We start from the raw sequence: 19,636 nt of genomic DNA, 5'->3' as shown, positions 1-19,636 counted from the left end.
CTTAAATCTTTTGTATTACCATATGTCAGGAGAATTCAACTCAATCAACACGTGCGGTGCAGATCTTTCTGAACGGGCATCCCGAAATATATCAGTGGTTATTTGGCGCCATCAAGTGGCCAATACTGGGACTTACAGTCAGCGTCGACAGAAGCGTTTTACGTCATGACGTCAGACGCTGCTTCATCCAAATTTGCGCGGGTTCGCTGTGTCTGCCGCTGACATTCGGTTTATCGCTACTTAACAAGAAGATAAACAAAAAGCAACTATAAAGGTAACATCAGATCATATGCTATCTGTTCATGGTTATAAGTCTTGCGTCTGCCTCAAACAGCAGACAGGGATTGATTCACGTTCCCTGTTTTACACTTTTAATGTTAAAAACAAACCAAGCCTGCCATGTTTGTTTGAGTCCTGGCGCTGTTTAGCTAGTTTTAGCTTTAAGAAAGTTTTATTCCATCACAGGTTTGCCGCAAATCTTCGTTTCTCTCCAAAAACAGGAATCATGTCCAAACGGGAGGCGTTTTTGGAAGCCGCATGTAAAGAAAATGTGGAGGACTTTCTTCGGTATATCCAACTTCACGTAAGTGGAAAAAGTCACGATACAAGACTTTCATAGTTTAAATCACTGTTAAGTTTATGTCGTCTCGACTTCAAATCCAACAATAATGGCTTTGTAGATTGTTTTATTTTTCTGACTTTGACACATTTCCAGCCTTAATTTCTAGATATTGTGAAACATTTAGTTTCAAGCATGGTGAGTGACCCTTTTACATTGACAGGTGGATATAGTTTAACTTCCATGTCAAGCATTGTTGTAAACACATTTAGAAAGGCTCACATTTTTTACAAAATGTAATGTTACATGTACAAAACCTATCCAAAGTCTGAAAGCTCACATAATGTTGCTGAGCTAGAGGTCCTCGCTTGTGTGACAGTTTGAGAATGTTTGATGCTTGCAGTTCAGGAGTAATAAATGTGAAGCTGTCAAAGTAATGCTCTGTGCCTCTGTCTGTATGGCTGAGCAGAACGACAAAACCGATCCCTTCGATGTGGAGGAGGTGGTGCAGGAGATGCCCAGAGGCCAGAAGAGCGACCTGTGGGGGAGACTGATGTCTCTTCTTCAAGACGTTTTGCAGGAATTACCTCCAGATCGCTGGCAGCAAAACCAAGAGGAGGCTATGGAGGATGAGTCAGCTGCACACCCGGTGAGTTTCCCCCAACTCTGTAAGGATTATGTCCTAATGCTTCTTTTATTATTATTATTTCATATATACACTGCACTTCTTAATCACACAAGCTGTAAATCAACACTTCAGCATTTCTGTGAACATCTACTTTATTAACATTGTCTTCAGAAACATGTCATGGCTGTGGTGGATGGCGTGACGCTTGTGGCTACAGTGTCTCTAGGGGTGTTGCAAGAGGGTGATACCTACAGTGAACTTTTGAAGATCACCCACAGACTTCACGGTAAGTATTTTAGGACTTCGAGTTCAAATAATGCTGTAGCAAGAGAGACTGTTTTTGGTTTCATTCATTTTTTTCGATGTGTGTGTTTATTTTTTTCTTTTTTAGGTATTCTTGTGTCTCTTCTCGCCATTGACACGCCTTTGCTGCAACACATCCACACTCTGTGTGAGGCCTGGTGGAAGAAGGGCCTGCAGAAGAAGGAGGAGTTTGGCCGTACTGCTTTGATCCTGTCTTTGCAGAAGAGCTTCGCTTTAAAGAAACCAGTCAGTGTTTCCCCGCTGTTGTCTGTCAGCTAAGCCAGCTCAATAGATTTTCATTATGATGGCAATGTTTTCTCCGATAGAATGAGGTGTTGGTAGCGGCAGTCCTGTTTGTCTCCCAGTCTCTGGCGATAACCTTTAGAAAACAGGGGATTTGGAAGCTGACAGGTTTTTATCAATACGGCTTTCCTTGTCTTGTGTCTCTTGTCAGGGCACCGAGATCCAAAGAGTGTGGAGTCTCCATGATGTGCTTGTGAGTGTGGACTACAAATCTGAAGACAACAAGCAGATAGTCGACTTGTTGATTCGGTGCTTTCAGTGTCCTAACTATATCAAAAATGATGACGTGAGTGAAGCGATGTGTAGCGTTTTCATTCCTTTAGTTTTGTCCTTGAGCTGTCAGCCTGACAATGTCTTCGCTGATGATGTCTTCGCTGTCGCAGGGAAAGAGATTCCTGGTGTTTCTTTTCAGCTGGCACATCGACTTCATCTGGGTTATTCATGGCACCATCAAAAACCAGCTGCGCTTTTACAACAAGTGAGGAGCCCGCTTCCCCCTCACAGACACCAGGATTTAGTTATTTTTACATGATTTTTACTTCTGAACTGTCTTCTTCAGGACCATGAATGCTCACATAACAGAGATCTACTACAGAGCATGGAAAAAGGCCTGTGGAGAGTTCCTGGACAAGATTGAGAGCTCATGCATTCAGGACTTCATGCAGTGTGCCATCTTCCTTCACAGATCGTCTCCTGTCCACAGCAAAGTTCGACAGGTAGACTATAATCTGGAGAACCAGCGACTTGATACATTTGTTCCTTTTTAATCTCAATATCCATGTTTCACTTTTTATTACCTTTTTTTCCCCCCCTTTTGTTTGCAGATTGTGAGTTATTACCATGCAAGGAAAGGCTGTCACAGTGTGGACAAGATGCTCTTCACTCTGTACAGGCCCATTCTCTGGAAAGCTCTCAGTGTATGCACACACACAAAGACAGTTCTTACTTTCTCAGCAGTATTTTAGAATTTGAATCCCATTTGATATCTTTCTCTTTGGCCTTTGTTTATTTTCTCCAGGCTCCTAACTTTGAGGTGCGTGCAAATGCCACTTTGCTTTTCACGGACGCCTTTCCGATTCACAACCCGGAGCAAAGCAACGAGGAAATGGAAGCAAACATTCAGATCCAGCTGGACACGGCAATGGTGAGGAACTTAGACTAATGCTTTTCTTTTGTGAAGAAGCTCATGATATGATTTCAGATATATTTTACTACTCATTTAAACTGCAGCTCATTTTCATGGAGTCACAAATTTAATGAGTTGATGATTTTATAGAAATCTAAATATAAAGCTGGTTTATATATAAATTAATGTGCACACATGCTCGTGCACATGGATTTTGAAATGAGAATATTTGCTATGCTGCTTTTAGCCTGATAGTTCTTCCAGAGTCTGATAAAGTCTGGTTTTTATGGACCTCTCTCTAATTTAGAAGAACATAGTTTTTATTTTCACATGTCTCATTCCTTAATTTATAGATTATTTTAATCTCACATATTCACATCTGTTGGTTCTGTTGGGTTTTATGTTTAGCAGTTTTCTTCTATGCCATATTCACCACCTTTTACTGGCTTATTTAACATTCTCCTGTATGACTCAGTCTCGCTGTCTAATACTATTCTGCATATTTTTGTGTGAATATGCATGTTGATCATTGGAGTTACATTTTATTGTTCTAAATGTGCAAAATTATTAGCACTTACACACATCTGGATGTGCCAGATGATAAGTGCAGTTAAGTAAACAAAATACTGTGAAACACGACGCAATAACGCCACATGTTTGCATTGTATAATCTCATTAATGCACATTATGTGATTCACTTTAACATCTGAGGCTCCACTCGCTGTGGTGCCTCCTCTGCTTTAAAATGTTCAGTAATTCCTTGGGTGCTATATTGCAATGTTTCTTTTTGTTCTTTGGATATCTGCCTAAGGACTGAAGATGGAAACTATCTTCTTTGTTAATCTTGCATATTTTCGTGGATACATTCAATAATTATCACACACACACTATTTAAACTTGTCTCTCCGCCTCAGGGGCTCCTGGATGACCCCCACCCCGCCGTGCGCTCCAACGCCTCGCTGGGAGTCTGTAAGATCCTCTGTAAGTGCTGGGAGCTCCTTCCTCCTGCGATCGTCACAGACTTCCTGAAGAAGCTGCTGGAGCTGGCGGCAGACTCCAGCTCTCCCGACGTCCGCTGCTCAGTGTTCAAGGTGGATTTTGTGTCTCGGTTTCCTCTAATCAAGCTGCATAACTTGGCGGCCTTCAGATGACTTCCAGGCTGAGCATGTCTTGATTCAGTGACTTGTGGTTTTCACTCTTTCCTCCAGTGTCTGCCTATGGTCCTGGATAATTCGCTCAGCCATCCGCTGCTGGAGAAGCTCCTGCCCACTCTCAAATACAGCCTCCATGACAACTCGGAGAAAGTCCGCACCGCTTTCCTTGACATGCTCCTCAAGGTGAAAGCGGTTCGTGCTGCCAAGGTAGATTTCAGTTCAGGTTTTTCCCTTCATAATCACTCTGTCACGTTGACGTTAATGCAGTTTGAAAAACATTTTAAAGACCTGCTGTGCTATTTGTGTCAGAAAAAACTAAAGAAAGTTAGTAGAAGAAACAGATTTCACCATCTGTCATATTTTTTTTTTTTATTTTATTAGTGTTTGATACAAACCCAGATGTATTTTTACCAGCTTGCGCAGCGACAAGCTCCACTTTGAGATGCTCTCATGCTGAGTGCAGACAAACCACGCTGATATCTGTGTCCCCCCCCCGTTTCCAAGTTTTGGGACGTGTGCAGCATGGAGCATCTGCTGGCCCGCCTGGCCAGCGACTCGCCCTCCGTCTCCAAGCGCGTCGTCAACCTCCTCTTCAAGTCCTTCTTCCCCGTCAACGAGTCGGAGAAGGAGTGGTGCAGCCGGTGCATCACCCTCATCCAGATGAACCCCATGGCTGCCAGGAAGTTCTACCAGTACGCCCACCAGCACACGGCGCCCACCAACATCAGTAAGCACTCGGTGGAGCAGAGCTGAAATCGTTTCCGCGTGTCGCGTGTGTGAAGTGTCTGAGCTTCTCCAACTCGCCGTGTCTCCTACAGTAAAGCTGATGTTGGCGATTCGCCGCATTCTGAACAGCTTCATCCAGATGGACTGCGACGTGACAGCGCTGCATGACAGCAACAAGGAGAACAGCCTGGTGAGCGGGAGTCGTGATCAGTGTTTCTACAAAGTCTGTTCTGTGCATTTTTAATCCGGACTGCACCTCGGTGCCCCACCTGTGATCTGTGGAAACCCTGAAAGGGTCCCTGGACCACACATTGGAAAACACTTTGATGGTTTGGGACTCAGAAATAAACGTCTACTACCAGGAGTCCAAGAGCACCTCTGCTGAGAGATGCTCATATTTTTTTTAACTACTCAGTGAATTTAATTAGATTTTGATAACAACCCTGCATGCATTTGATATTTTTGTCCTTTATTTGCTTAAAATAATTGTCAGCACCTGTTTTGATTGAAGCAAATCTGTAAAGATTTAGATTATAACCTGAGTACCACAGTGATTTAGTGCGTGTGAATCCGGGCTTCACCTCAAAGGAGTGACACATTGCAGACGGATGTGTTCAGTTGGTGTGTTTCACTCTCGACAGACTGAGCCCGCCAAGCTGGTGAAAGATAAGTCCGTGGTCGCCAGTTTGCTGGAGATCTTGGTCATCCTGTGGAAGAGTGTCCAGAAGGCCGTTCAACAGAACGAAGAGGCCCAGAAATACATGTTCGCAAAGTTTGGAAATGTCATGGCTCGATATTTTCAGAGCTTTGAGGTAAATCATGTTTAGTGTTTTCTAAGTTTCTTCATTAAAAAGAAAAGGGTGTGTGTGTCATTTCTCTTGTGGTGTCTTCCAGGATGAGCGAGCCACTGTGCCCCTCGTACATCTGGCCTCATTCATGCCTCCTGCTGCCATTCCAACCTTCAGGTGAGCAGCAGTTCGTCTCCTCGTCCCACTTCCTCCTCCTGACGACTCGGTCCATCTAACCCCCCTCTTTGCGTCATCTGCGCCTTCTCAGCTGTGGAGTCCTGTCCAGACTGCGGAGGATGGACTCCGGGGCCGTCCCCACCCAGTACGGCCAGCTGCTGGACTGCCTCTGCAGCTGGGGCCAGGTGGCAGACGTCCTTGAACTCATCACGGACTGGCTCAGCCAGCCCCTGAACAGTCAAGGGGTCAGTCGGCAGAACTGCATCCAGCTTCGGTTTGGATGTGCTGTGTTGAGAAATCACTCAGTGAATAGCTTCCTCCCTCCTCCCTCCTTCAGGAGAAGGCGGCTGGTCGAAAGGTGCGCATCCAGGAGACGGTGGAGGCCAAACCGGACCTGGCTCTCGTGTATCTGGAGTACCTGTTCAGCCACACTGTGACTCGGGAGAAGCTCCTGGCTCTCAGCAGGACTCCGCTCAAGCAGCTGCATACGGTTCTGGGAAACTGGAAGGTAACTGAGCATCGGCCAACTGCTTTAAATCAAATTTCAGCCATACTTATCTCTGTATTTCAATAGGAGTACATTTACCTTCCTTAAACCAGGAAAGTTCATTTCTCTCTGTTTTTACATCAACAGTCGGTGCTGCACGCTCACCTCAGCTCCACTGCAGGTCCTAAAACTCCTGGCGTGCGAACGGCTCTGAGGGCCTTTGAGTTCTTTGGCCGACTCGGTGCACATCTGCAATTTAGTGTAAGTCAAGTTGAGTCGCTTCTGTTGTGTTTCTCACACATTTCTATCTAGTATTTTGCAGGTTTATGTTACAGCAGAAGGTGTCTCCTGACACTGACAAAACAAAAAAAAACCTTCCGTTTGATGGCTGGTGGGCATTTTCGGATTGTCTTTATTGTTTTATCAACCGGCGATGAAAGTAACTGTGATTTGAAAGAGAGCCGATAATCTTGTATTTCCCTCCTCTGTGACTGCTGCATGTGAGCCAGCCGCTCTCTGGGCCCGCAGTCTTTTCCCACCTCATTTAAACTCACACAAAGACGTCGACCCGGACGAGAAAAATGGAATCTTTTATCTGCTCTCTGCAGTCGTCGGAGGGCCGAGACTACCTGCTCTCCCTGGAGCACGCGGCGGCCTGGGTGTCTGACAGGGTGCTGCCCTTTCTGGTTAAACGCAGCGGCGATGACAGCCAGAGCCCGGAGACGCCGCCGCCGCCGCCGCTGGCCGCACAGATAACCGAGGTGAACCCGGCCGTCACTTCTGTAAACACAGGTTTGAAAAGCAAGCTCCAGGAAATGAGTTTTTTAACCTTGACTTCTTCTTACAAGAGAAACTTAAAAAGCTGCTACACGGGGATGTAATTTAGGCAAACAGTGGAAATGTTTTCCAGCTCCATTAAGGAGAGATGAGACATTATTTCCTATTGAAGCCTCAATGTGTGATTCGGGCACCATTTTCGTAAGAGAATCTCACGCAGCTGTTCATTAGAGTGTGTTTTCATAAATCAGAGCAACTTGTGGTCTTAAAGAAATACCCATCAGCCCTCAGTGACTCAGCACAGCGTGCGGTCCGTGTTGTCATAAATTTAATTGTGCAGCTGCGGGGAGGTCAGGTCTGAGGTCCTCCTTCATGAGGAACGTCACGGACGGATGCTCGTGTCATTTGCGGCTCCTAAAAATACCTCAGCCAGAAAGATCATTTGCGTGAATCGTCAAGTCAATCCGAGCAACACGGTTTCTCCGCCGGCAAATTAAATCATCTCTTCTTGTTCATAAATTGCCACTTTGGATTTTTATCTGAGTCGTTTCCCCCTTCCCCGCGCGGCGGCCGCAGATGAAAACACAGCCCCGTTGTTATTCAGGACATTAGCTTCGGCGGAGCCTTTTTTGCCTCCTGCTTTCCAGGGCGTTCAGTTCTGCCTGGTATATTTAGACCCCTCATAGATTGTTCTGCTCCAGTCCACAGTCACACTCTGTCTGTACGCGCCTCCCGATGCTCACACCGCCGTGCTGAAATGGGTTTGCTTCTCATTTGGGCCATTATTCTCAGTCTGTCGCCGCATCAGATATTGAGAGTCACCCTGCATGTGTTTGAGGAGCGTCTGCAGGCCGGAAAACAGGCTGCTCTCTCTGTTTTCTCTGTTTATTTATTTATATATACATATTTTTTGCTACTGTGACCAGAGCTTTCTGACGGTGTGCCGAGACATCGTGCTCGTGGGTCTGGGCGACGACTCGTTCAAGGGTCACATCCTCCACCTGTGCTCGCTCGCCCTCCTCTCAGGTGAGAGCTTCAGATGTCCGTTTGAAGCAGGCTTAATTTCATGCCGCTTTAACCCCAAAAAAACGAAATTCCTCACGAGAGCCGTTTCCCCTCTGCGCTCTCAGAGGCAGGTTACCTGTGTGTCCCCGCTGTGCTGCAAATCCTGAAGGCGGTGGCGAACAGCTGCGTGCCGGAGGAGAGCAGCCAGGATCAGGAGGATCCAGCCATGGCTATTCTGGCCGTGGTGGCGAACGTCTTCCAGAAGATCATTGAGCTGTTGGCTCGCCGCCTCAAGAAGGAACCAGAGGAAGGAAAACAGGTACATGACGTCTGTAATCTCCAGCTTTTGCTGAATGATTCTTACAGACACGTCTGCAATAAATTGTTTCTCTGCACTTTGATTTCATGATCTGCAAAGTTAGTGTGACAGAATTGTAATTGTGATTTACATTGTTTAAAAAAAAAAAAAACAATTGCACATTTAACTGATTAAAACATTCAGTTAATGATTCTGATAATTCACATCTGGGGGCTGCTGAGCAGAAGTTAGAAGCACAAAAGCTCTTATTTTGAAAGTCTTCAAACACAAAGACATTAACCACCGCCTGCTTAAGTGTTTGTGTTTATCTTAATACGTATCATCATCCCAACATTTAACGGCAATATCACACGTGCAGCCCAAGAAGAGTCTAAACTAAATTATTCAGTTCTCACTTAAGTTTTTGCTCATCAAAGAATAAAAGCCATAAAAAACAGTGCTTTTGAATGGCTTTTGAATTAAAGATGAAAGTCCTTGAGAAGCAGTAGAGACCAAAACAAAACACCTGAAATCTCTGAGAACCGAACTTCAGGGTTTTGACGTTCTTTGGCTTTTATTTAGAGTTTACTTTGGAGCACAAATGTGGTTTTTGTTTCTTCTCATAACGGCAGATTCAGAAAGTTATACATCTATCTCCACATTAAACAGGGTTTGATTGAGCGTGTTATCCTTCCAGTTTGTACCGTAACGGCTTTCTTTTCTGCTGCGCCCCAGCTGTGTCTGTCGGCCGTTTCCGGTCTGACAGACTTCCTCCAGGTGGCTCAGACGTGGGACCGGGCGCCGCTCACCGGGGTCTTCTCCACCGTCTTCGCCGTCATCATCGTGGAAAACAAGAATCTGCTGCAGAAAGTCAGTTCACGAGACATTACAGCAATCAAAACAGATTTACCGATGACTTATCAGCTGTTGTTCTCTCCAAGGCGACCCACCGCGAGGAGGTGAGCGCTCCGGAGTCGGCGGAGGACATGCCGCCGCTGTCCAGCATCCTGCTGTCTGTCATCCTGAAATCAGCCTCCATCACCAGGTGCCACGCCTCCCGTCCCTCCTGCTGCGGTTTAATGAGGCGCAGAGTTTCAGTAATCTGCTTCTTTCAGGTCGTTTCTGGCCGAAGTCTGCTCGTCTTTGGAGTCTGAAGCCATCAGCGGTCTGACCGAGCTGGCCGCCGTCCTCAACGTTTTAGCGGTGGTCGAACGCTGTGAGTTTCCCTCAAGATGACACTTTAACCTTTAGATTCATCTAAAAATGTACCTATATTTTCTATGTGGAAAGACGAAAACGTCTCTTTTGGTCATAAAGGCTGCAGACTGAGAACATGTTAAACTTGAGAGTGAATCATTTTCCTCCTGCTGATGGAAACGCTTCCTGTTGATCATTCGTCAGCGGTTCAGTCGAAGTCTGGCCTGAAGAGCGCGGCCGTGCTGATCCAGCAGCAGATTCACAGACACGCCGTCACGTCGGCGGACGGCTCAGAGATCCAGAGGTGAGTTCAGATCAATCGCACGTTGAAGTCTGGACAGAAAATACATCTCCGAAGGGTTTCTGATCGGTCGATTTGTTTTCACCACAGGGTCATTTATGAATCTTCGGTGACGACTCTGAACCAGATTCTTCATTTGTAATATTCACTTTTTAAAGAAAACGTGTCCACTGATGTATTTACTGATACGGTGTTGTCTCTGATTTGTATTTCATTTAGCTGCGGAGAATATTTGGTTTACTCTCAGCACTCAGCATGAGAGTAACGATTTCAGCTCTCGTATGTCGGGTTGGATTCAAACCTAAAGCAGAGAGTGGATCATTTATTCTCCAGATTGAGTCCACTTCTGTTTATTTATTCCTAATGGCTCACATTATTCAAGTCGCGTCTCTCAGGCTTTTTACACTGATATTGTTAACAAATATTGATCGATTCTCCCAGACGGCAGAAATGTTTTCTTGGATGAAGAGGCTTTTTTTTTTTTTTTTAAAGCTCTCCACTCTTCTCATTTATGCTTTTCTTTAATGTTTTCATATTAAATGCATATTTTTGTCTCTTTTTCACTGTGTTTTTATATGTGTGGGTTTGTCAGCTTTTGGTTTCTGCCTAATCAGAATAAATATAACACAATATCAATCATCCTCAGTGTGATGTTTATTTACTCCTCATGTTTTCTCGCCTGTACAGCACTTTGCAGAGTAATAAATCCTCCTCTCACGTCTCGTCACGCTGGAAGAGGAACGGCTGCTTTTGTCAGAGTTGACATGGTGTTTTTAAGTGTTTCTGACTGCGTTCACGTCGGTGTCAGGCAGCTTCATTTTATTGAAGCTTTTTATTAAAGGACCCTGAAAATCATGTTTTAGAAATTAAGTGTCTATGAAAATGGATTCTGTATTTCCATTTTGGGAAAAAATGCTGCATTTTTGTTTTCGAGTGCAGTATCCATCATGTGGATTGAAATCAGCCTAGAGAGTCAGCATCTTAGTTATTTTTTTTAACTGATATACTGCAATTGTAGTGAAAGACTCAATTTTGTTTTTTGCTGGTGTTAATTTAAACAGAATTTTGTCAACTGAAACTTATTAAATCTCTCCCATTATCGGACATTCAAATTTTGAAGTGGTACATTTATCACATGTTCACATGAACAGTAGTGTATAAAAAAAATAGTACCAGGAGTCTTCAGTTGTGTTTTTAGATACCCTGAAAACTTTATTGTCGATACTCGAAATTGATTTTTCCCTGTGCTTTAACTTCAATCATTAAGCAACAGTGGAGAAGAGATGTAGGAAATTACACTAACGACAAAATAATTATGAAGAAGAGGCTTGTTGTCGTCCAACAAAGGAGTTCATTATGTTTACTCTTTTCACAATTCCTGTCAGATAGCATAAAGCCACAAACTTGTATTTTAATACTTGTGTCCATGTGGCTTTTTTCCCAGGGCGGATCCTGCCTTCACTCAGTCAGCTGAGATTACGTCCAGTGACTCTGTGTTGGTTAAGGAAGTTGAAATGATTTGTACATCACTAATCTCTCCTCAGTGGTATTGCATCTTTTTGTGATTCAGTTCTCGATCTGTGTTCTCTCTGCTACTCAGAAAAACAGTGTGATCCTGTGTGGACACTGTCAGCCTTTCTCCTGTGAAGGCTGAATGGCCAATATGACACTTTTGACCTGTTTTTATATACTGTTAAGTATAATAAAATTAATTCACAGTCATTCTTTTTGTTCTTGAAGCTAAAGTTGTAGATTCAATTGTCAAACACTTGGATATTCTGTGATAATTTTTCAAGATATGTTTTAAAGAGAGGCTGGGAGGGCAGAGCTAAAAGTCTCAGAAATGCCGTAGGAATGATAAAACTTGAACTTTCACATTCTTCAGCTTTTATTTCTCCAAATGTGGGTGTTTATTCTCATCACAGCAAGTTCAAAAGTTTTACATTTTATTCCATTTGCCCGCTTTGGTGAAAATTTCAGGCACGTCTGACCGATTAAAAGGCACCAGTGATGAACGAACGAAAGACGGTTTGCGTCCCGTCAGAAGCCTGGATCGATCACTGTGGATCCAGCCTGGTTTTCCATGTCGTCGTGGTGCGTTCACGGCCCCTCCCTGCCGCACGCGCCGCCGTCCCCCTCCAGCGCGTGTTTGTTTGACGTCAGGCGGTGAGGAGGGGCTCCTCTCGGCGAGGCTGGCTGCTGCTGTCCGCGGTGCTGAAACAACGCCTGTGTTGTGCGTGTTTTCCCGTCCGGTTTTTCCTGCCCCGGTCTCCTCGCGTCTTCCACTCCCCTCCTCCCTCAGAACCCCCCCCCTGCCCACCCCCTCCTCCCCGGGACCCCCCTCCAGAATGCCCGTGTAGCGGGGTCTGAGCGCGGGGAGCGCCCGTGAACATGCCGTGTCTGGAGCAGTGATCCGGGAGCAGGAGCGACATGGATCCGCTGTGGTGTCCCGTCCTCGTCGCTGCAGTGGCGGTCAGCCTCTTCTCCTCACGCGCACTCGCCGACAGAAAATATGGTAAGAAACTCGCCTTTATTATCAATGTCATCTTCTCAAATGCATTTTTTTTCTTCCTTTTCCATTGCATCGCCCCTGTTGTGTTAACCCTCCAACCTGTCGTCACTGAAACGCCAGAAAAAAAGTTTATAAAATCTCAAATCCTCTTGTATCTACAATCCAACGTCTTTTGTGCAACTTTGTGCTCCGATGAAGCAGACTGGATGAAATCCGAGGAGCTAACAGGAGAAGTTACATAATCTGTCAGGCCTAATGGACCAAATGTTTCCTATGAGACTTCTTTCCACTTGTGTCCTGAGCTGTGATTCAAACTGCACATAACGAGATCTCTTTCCAATCAACTGTAACAATCCATCGCCAGTCATATGACCTGGCTGCATGTGGAAGAAAAATACTCACACACACACATACCCTGAAGGAGCATGCAATTTTAAATCGTGCAGTTAAATATTTGATCATATCCTATGCCTCATCCTTCTTGGGAGAACAGCATCTTTTTACATATGGTGGGACTTGGCTGGGTTTTATTTTCACTCTCCTTGATTTCCTCCTCTAGCCTCACACAGCCTGCCGTGACTCCAGAAAGAGTGGCAGATGTCCAGATGTGATATATCAGAGCAGCCTTTGTGATAATTGTGTCCTTTTGTTGCCACAGATGAGAGATTAACTGAACTGTTTAAAGGAAAGAGAGGAGCCGTTCCAGTTATAATGCGACGAATTTACACTTGTAATCACACCTACTGGTCCCCAGCACATGACAGCATAAACTTTATGATGAGCAAGAGGCAAATATAGGTCTCCGGCTGGCGCTCAAGCCCTGATGATTCATACAGACACTGAGCTGCATCACATCCTCTATATTTATAACAGGAAGGTGTTTTGTCTCTTCTAATCAACGTACACTTTTCTTATTTTCTGCAAGGTTAAGACGCAACAGCAGGTTGATCCTTTCATGGGAGTTTTCCCCTCTTTATGAATTAGGCCGTTTATGCTTAAAAATACTTGTGAATGAGTCAGAGCTCAGTCCCCGGGTGCTTCTCTCTCTCTCTCTCATTGAATTCTCTGTATGTTTTTCAGTGTGTGTGTGTTGAAGAAGTCTCCATTGTGGAGTGAGGCTCAGAGTTAGAGATGCTTATTGTTTTTAATGAGTCCCACTGCGGCTTTCCACAGTGTCGCTGGATCAAAGCGAGCTGCTGTGATGTGGCTGCCTTTATATACGTCTCACCTTTAATAGTAATAAACCGAATGTTTATATTTAGTGTTTGCGTGGGCGGGAGGGAGAGAGAGGTGCTGCGTGTGGGTGTGAGCGTCTTCCTGCTCGTCTGAAAGCACAGGAAAGCCAGACGGGGAGGAATAAGTCTGCAGCTGCACGCACTGATTATGCAATTAGTCTCTGTAATTAAACAGTGATGTGAACTTAGCTGTATGCTTTAGGAGCGTTCGCACCGCATTATAAGTAGACACTCTTCACTGTAATGCTCTTCAGCAATTGCCCGAGCCTAATGACTTCAAGAGGGAAGCAACAAGACGCACGGCCTAAAAAAAGACGCACGAGGACTGCAGCCATTAGAGGAAAGTGATGCTTTGAACTGTTCTGCTCCAAAACACTGCAGATAGACAACATGTTTACTCTGAAGTGGGTCCAAACTTGTTATCTTGGCTTAAAAACACACAATTCTGCTAAGGAAGATAATGAAATGTTTGTTTTGTACCAGTACTCAGTCAGACATTATTGTTTTATCAGTCAGAGTCAATAATAACAGAAATTAGTCATAATTCAAAAAGAACATGAAGTATTCCACTAAACTCAGTTGCAAAACTCTGATTCTACAGATGTTTACACTGTTCTAAAGCTCTATATTCAACCCCAACATCATGTTTTTTGTAACAGTTAATTAACTCTATTGTAATAAGAAGAATAGATGTAAATATATCTCTTCAACTAAATACATTCTGATATCTGGGAACTGTAAATAACCAGTATCAGATCATTTTGTTAACAAGCTTCTGGAGCGCATTTTGCTTTTTTGGTTTTTCTCTGTAATATTTATAAAATTCATTTCATAATAAAGAAGAAATTGGTGTTGTTGACGCTGCGAACAGCCAGTCGAGCTCGTCAATTGCTTTCTGGAAAATACGAGGAAATGATCTGATAATATACCCTCCGTAGTCGCACTACAGACCGGCCGTGCCTGACTCGGTCTGGTCTCCTGGACTGCACCGTGACGTCTTCTTGGAGAACGCAGGCGGAGAACAGGAGAGGTCGTGGACGGGTCAACGTGCTCCTCACGTGTTCCCTCTGACGGAGCTCGCTGAACGGCTTTGGGCCTAACGCTTTTAAACAAGATGAAATATTTAAGGCAGAAGCGTTTACCAAACTTAGAAACACCATTACGCATTAATCGGCTCATGAGAATACATTGTCCTGTAATGAACTTTAATATTATTTAGGTTAATGCCTTGTTTACACTAAATGTATAATCTGAATCATGTATGTAGCCAAAGAGAAGTCTGTAGAAATGGACCTGTGCTGCATGTGAACGCCCCAGTCGATGGTGATCGGTATTGCTATCAGGTAGGTTTTTTTTGTTGTTATTCTGTTCAGCATCTCCTCTCTGTTTGCAGAGGTCTGGCAGCGCTCTGAATGCCAATAACAGTCACTGACACTCCCACGGTTTTGTCAAGCAGACAGGTGACCAAGGTCGTGTTTAGTGAGCCGGACTTAACGGACCTAACGACACAGGGAAATATCAATCCAGCAATACATGGATTATAGAACGCTTCTGGGATTCATTAAAGGGAAAATATGTCAGTCTTTAGACTCTTACAGTGGTTACAATGGAGACAAAAGTCTGGCAGGATCCCAGAGCGAGAGAAGTGGAACTCTTCAGCCGCTGTGTATTGATTGTTGATCAATCACCAGGCTTCAAAGGATTCTGTCTCAATTCACCTAAATAGACTTGAAAAATAAAAAATAAAAAAACAGCCCTGTCTTTGACACTGATAGCGTGTGTTCCACTGTCTCTTATCTTCAGTGTGTACATGTAGCCGCGGTGCTTCAGGGCTGAGCTGCTGGGCCATTTCATTACAGCTGGCTATCAGCAGCCATCGCCTAATACACCCAGACAAGTTAGATTTGATTCATTGGATGCTGAGCTCTATCTATTTTGCTACAGGGTTCTGTCATCCAATAGATATCAGGACTGAGTGGAGATATCAAATATCTTATAGTGGTGATAAATCATGTTGGGGGGGAGGATTGAAATGTGCGGCGATATGAGGATCGATGTTTTACTACCGTGTGGATTATGGACATGGTGCACATCCAACGTGACTGAGACGTCGCGCTTCCCTTCGAGTTTGTTTTCATCCAATTCGTTGTGTAGTTTATGTTGTCTTTCTACTACCTGTGCTGCCAGAGCGCTCCTCAGTCGCCTCACAGGACGAGTTACTCCACTGAGTCTTGTCCTGGGAGCAGGTATGCTCCAGTGCACAGGTGACACAGTCACATTGACTACTTCATCCCAGGAATCTAAACTCCAAATGCATCTCTCGACATGATCACTTCAATTTTACATTCTGTGCCACTTTCTTAGATTTTACTGAATTTTCGAAAGCAGTTTTTATTCCCACAGCTTTGACTTTGTGAGCAGTTATCTCCCAATTCTGCAATTGCCAGACTGTCCTCTGTTCCGTTTCATTTCGCGCTTGTGGGGACTCGGCGCTTCGTCAGGTCTCTACACGGGTAACTCAGGCAGACAAACAGGGAAACGATCGTTCCCAGCAGATCATTCTTGTGTAAACAGTGGAGCGCAGCCAGAACCCTCATTTTAACTCTGCTGTTTGCACGAGGCGTCATTCGTGGTGCTGCTCCTCACCATCATCATTTTATTTCAGCACATTTTTATGCAGGATCTTATTAAATCGCGCCTTCTGTCTCTTTTTGCTTTCACTCTAGAATCACATACAGTTCACACTACTAACATGTTGTGACCAAATTAGAAGTTTGATGTGAGGGTGTGTTATTTGGAAGTGTATAGTATGCATGTGTATCTCAGTTGTTAAAATATTTCAGACAGTTGACAAACACCAAAGGCTCCATATTACTGGCCTTCAGCATCAACACAACTGGCACATATCAAATATCATAAAAGCTGAGACATTTCAAAAATTATAAAAAAGTCCATTTTCCTGAACTTCTTCCTCTAAAACCAAGCCTCAATTACAGCGTGAACACCGATCCGAGCCTGGGAATCAGTAGGCCTGCCGGACTAATGTGACTGAGCTGTGATGTCTGCCGCCGCCTCAGAAAGGTCGCGGCGTGTTCCTCGTCTCTCTCGGGACGTCTGAGTCGTCTGGACCGGTCTGGTCGGGGGTCAGCTCCAAGCCTTCGGTTCGGACTTTACTTACGTGTCAGATTGGAGCCTTTTAAGAATCCACTGGAGGCATTGACTCATCTAATAAGCGGCGAACAGTTTATCGGATGCTAATACGCTCCGTGCACGAGGCAGTGCAGGATGGGTAGATGAACATTTGGTTCGCTCTTTGCAAAAGTGTCGTTGGCAGAATTAAAAGACTTAGCAGCTGCAGCATTCACTGGGAGCCCAACACGTCTTAGCGTTAAGATATTGTGGTGTCATCTGTGGTTGAATGCGATTCATACTCATTGATTCTCACTCACAAGCAGCATGGAATGCTGGAAGCGACCTTCTCTGAGCCGCACGCCGCAGCCGCAGCCTTGTTTGTAGCCACTCGGGGTGACATGCGTTGCGGACTGATAAGCTATTCAGACCTCGCCGTTCTCCAGATAGCTCCTTTTGGAAATTGGATTTTTGACTGTTTAAGTTCAAAGTTGCGGCCTTGAAAGCGGAGGCGGTGATTTCCAGCGCGGCGGCGACGGCGGCGGCGGCACAAAGCAGGCTGTATATTAGCGGCTTGGGACGCCGCCACGGCCGGTGCTACCACGGGCGGAGTGTGATGTTTCTTTGTAATTCAACAGATGCTCAGAGGAGTGTGTTGGTAGCAGAGCGTCTGGCGGCTTTCTGTGTCTGTCCCGACAAATGTCAGCAGCAGCTCCTGTGAGCCGAGGAAGTAGGAGTCGTGTCAGAGAGACGTGTGGAGGCAATCCATCTCCTTTGGCCTTTTAACTGCTTTGGTTGGAGGTAGAAGTGGAAGACTTCATGGTTCAAGAAGCAGGAGGGCTGCCAGACAGACAAGGAAGGGAATGTTACATTTTTAATAGGAAGAAGGCAATTCTTTTACATCCATCCGTCTTCCGTCCCCCGAACTCCAGGATGTTGGGCTCTGGGGCCGAACAGCTCAGCATGAATGGAGGCGGACTCCATCCTGGAGAGGTCGCAAGTGCATCACAGTGCGAACACAGAAAGACAGTCACATGCACTCATACATAGGGCTGGGCGATTTTGGACAAAAATAAAATTACGTTTTTTTTTCCCCCCCTGGAAACTTGATTTTTGATTTTGATTTTTGGTAAAACTACAAAAAATAGTAGAATAAATGATTTCAAATATTTTATCTTTATTTTGAAAGGAAAATAGCGAGTAAATTCCCCTACTGAGAGTGAAGTGCAACTGAAAGATACAGTAAATCCTCCTTGGGTTTAATAAAGTGACAACATTTATAGACTTCTTGAGCAAACAAAGATAATTCCCTCGGGATTAATGAAGTAAGAACTTACTTTGAAAATTGAAAAATGAACAGGTTCTTCATAAGCAAAGATGAAGTTCCCTTATTTGAGAATAAAATGAAACCAAACACAAATGAATCCCCCTGTGGATAAAGTGACAACCTTAACCAGCTTTCACTAAACATCACTTTAAAAATAAAATGTTTTTCTATCATCTTGAACAACGATAAATGAAGAAAGTGCAAAACTTTAACATTTAACTTTAACCTTTATTTAACTTTAAAGGTGCATTAAGGAGTTTGCACGTTTTATGCGAAACGGCACCCCCTGCAGGCCTTGGGCGTAATGCAGCTTAGTGAAACACTCGTGCCTGTGGCTCGCGTGCATGGAAGAGGGGAACTCCTTCCTCGCTCTTTTAGTAGCACTCGAGTAAAATTTAAGTTTCTTTTACCTGGTGGAGTCTGTGCTGGAGCTGTAGCAGTGCTAGAAGACAGTCTTTTCTTACTTTCTGGAAGCTCCTGCTCAGTTGTTGCTCACTAAGCATCTGGCGGAGTAATGGCGGACAAAACGAAACTTAACTCAATCAGGCCAGCCGGAGCGTGCATTACGTCATTCCTTTCAAATTCTCCCCAAAAAAATGCTGGTGCCGGACCAGCACTGCAACTTTGAAGTGACAATTTAGCGCTGTCAGAGGGACTTGTAATGAATATGTCAGGGCATATTGAACACATCATTAAAAATGTGTAACATATTTATTAGGGATGGGACGAGATCTCGCGAGATCGCAATGCCGCAAGATCTCGCGAGATCGAATGCCGCGAAATTAAGTACGTTTATATAAAGGCAAAAACTCTTTATTAACTGGAATATTGACGGAATAATACATTACATGGCGCACAGCCATATAAACACGTGCAAAACCCTGAATATGCTCATATTCATATTTAAAAACCTGGTCGAAAAGGACATGAAATACTGTTCTGCGCATGTTCTATCTGCAAGGAATCTTGGTCTTTTGAGTACACAAACTACTTGTGATTCAGTTTAATTGATACGACGTAAAGAAAATGTGCGGAAACAGTCGTTCAGTTCTTCTGTTTTATTGAAAAAACGGTGCATCGCATCAATGCACATTTTACCACGTCTTGCCGGCTCACACTCCTTTTCTCACAACATGCAGAGAGAGCCTGCAGCGGCTGCGGCGCCCCTCTTCCTCTGTGGTGTCTGTGTAAAATAAGGTTGAACATGCAAACAGCGCACCTAGTGGCATGTAGTGCAAATGCAGTCATGACGTCGTCTGTGCGCCGCGGTTTGAATGGGAATAGGGGAACTAGGTGGCCGCCTCGGGCGCAGTGTAGAGCGGAGGGCAACGTGGCCGTACAAGGGGCACTCCGACCCGACGCTCCGACGCTGTATGTGAGTACCGCGCTGGCCCCCACACCTCAGCACCAACATTCCCCCCCCCCCCCCCCCCCCCCGTCTCGTGTTGTCTCGATCTCGTGGACTCAATCTCGCGAGACATCTCGTCCCGTGAAATTTGTGTCTCGTCCCACCCCTAATATTTATGGTGGAAAATAAGTATTTTTAAAGTTGAAAAACTCCTTAATGCACCTTTAACGTAAAATAAAGCTTAAAAAATTGTATT

At 44.7% G+C, this 19,636-nt stretch overlaps 2 protein-coding genes across 3 annotated transcripts in view; both read left to right on the top strand.

Annotated features, from left to right (window-relative positions):
- The first annotated feature begins 203 nt into the window (after positions 1 to 203).
- Positions 204 to 10,294, top strand: ncapg2 (non-SMC condensin II complex, subunit G2). Of its 2 annotated transcripts, none has more exons than XM_030099754.1 (27): positions 204 to 274; positions 501 to 583; positions 1,029 to 1,208; positions 1,359 to 1,473; positions 1,579 to 1,736; positions 1,945 to 1,986; positions 2,177 to 2,271; positions 2,353 to 2,509; positions 2,618 to 2,710; positions 2,812 to 2,937; positions 3,834 to 4,010; positions 4,128 to 4,280; positions 4,578 to 4,800; positions 4,892 to 4,989; positions 5,441 to 5,611; positions 5,694 to 5,764; positions 5,856 to 6,009; positions 6,102 to 6,272; positions 6,399 to 6,512; positions 6,860 to 7,012; positions 7,955 to 8,054; positions 8,159 to 8,352; positions 9,067 to 9,201; positions 9,273 to 9,376; positions 9,447 to 9,547; positions 9,733 to 9,832; positions 9,920 to 10,294. In XM_030099754.1, the coding sequence occupies exons 2-27, from the start codon at positions 506 to 508 to the stop codon at positions 9,969 to 9,971; spliced, it is 3,315 nt and encodes a 1,104-aa protein (XP_029955614.1). In that variant the 5' UTR covers positions 204 to 274; positions 501 to 505; the 3' UTR covers positions 9,972 to 10,294. The 2 variants fall into 2 exon arrangements, with proteins under 2 accessions (XP_029955614.1, XP_029955613.1); XM_030099753.1 differs by having other exon boundaries at positions 1,945 to 2,079.
- A 1,833-nt stretch (positions 10,295 to 12,127) lies between these two features.
- ptprn2 (protein tyrosine phosphatase receptor type N2) overlaps positions 12,128 to 19,636 on the top strand; it is a 127,299-nt gene continuing 119,790 nt past the window's right edge. Inside the window, exon 1 of the mRNA XM_030099755.1 lies at positions 12,128 to 12,344. Coding sequence (XP_029955615.1) covers positions 12,260 to 12,344 — 85 coding nt within the window. The 5' untranslated portion in view covers positions 12,128 to 12,259. The remainder of the gene's footprint in view (positions 12,345 to 19,636) is intronic.

The sequence above is a fragment of the Salarias fasciatus genome, chromosome 9, assembly GCF_902148845.1.
Source record: "Salarias fasciatus chromosome 9, fSalaFa1.1, whole genome shotgun sequence".
NCBI lineage: Eukaryota > Metazoa > Chordata > Actinopteri > Blenniiformes > Blenniidae > Salarias > Salarias fasciatus.
Note: the sequence above shows the minus strand (reverse complement) of the source record. Positions and strands in the feature narration are given on the sequence as shown.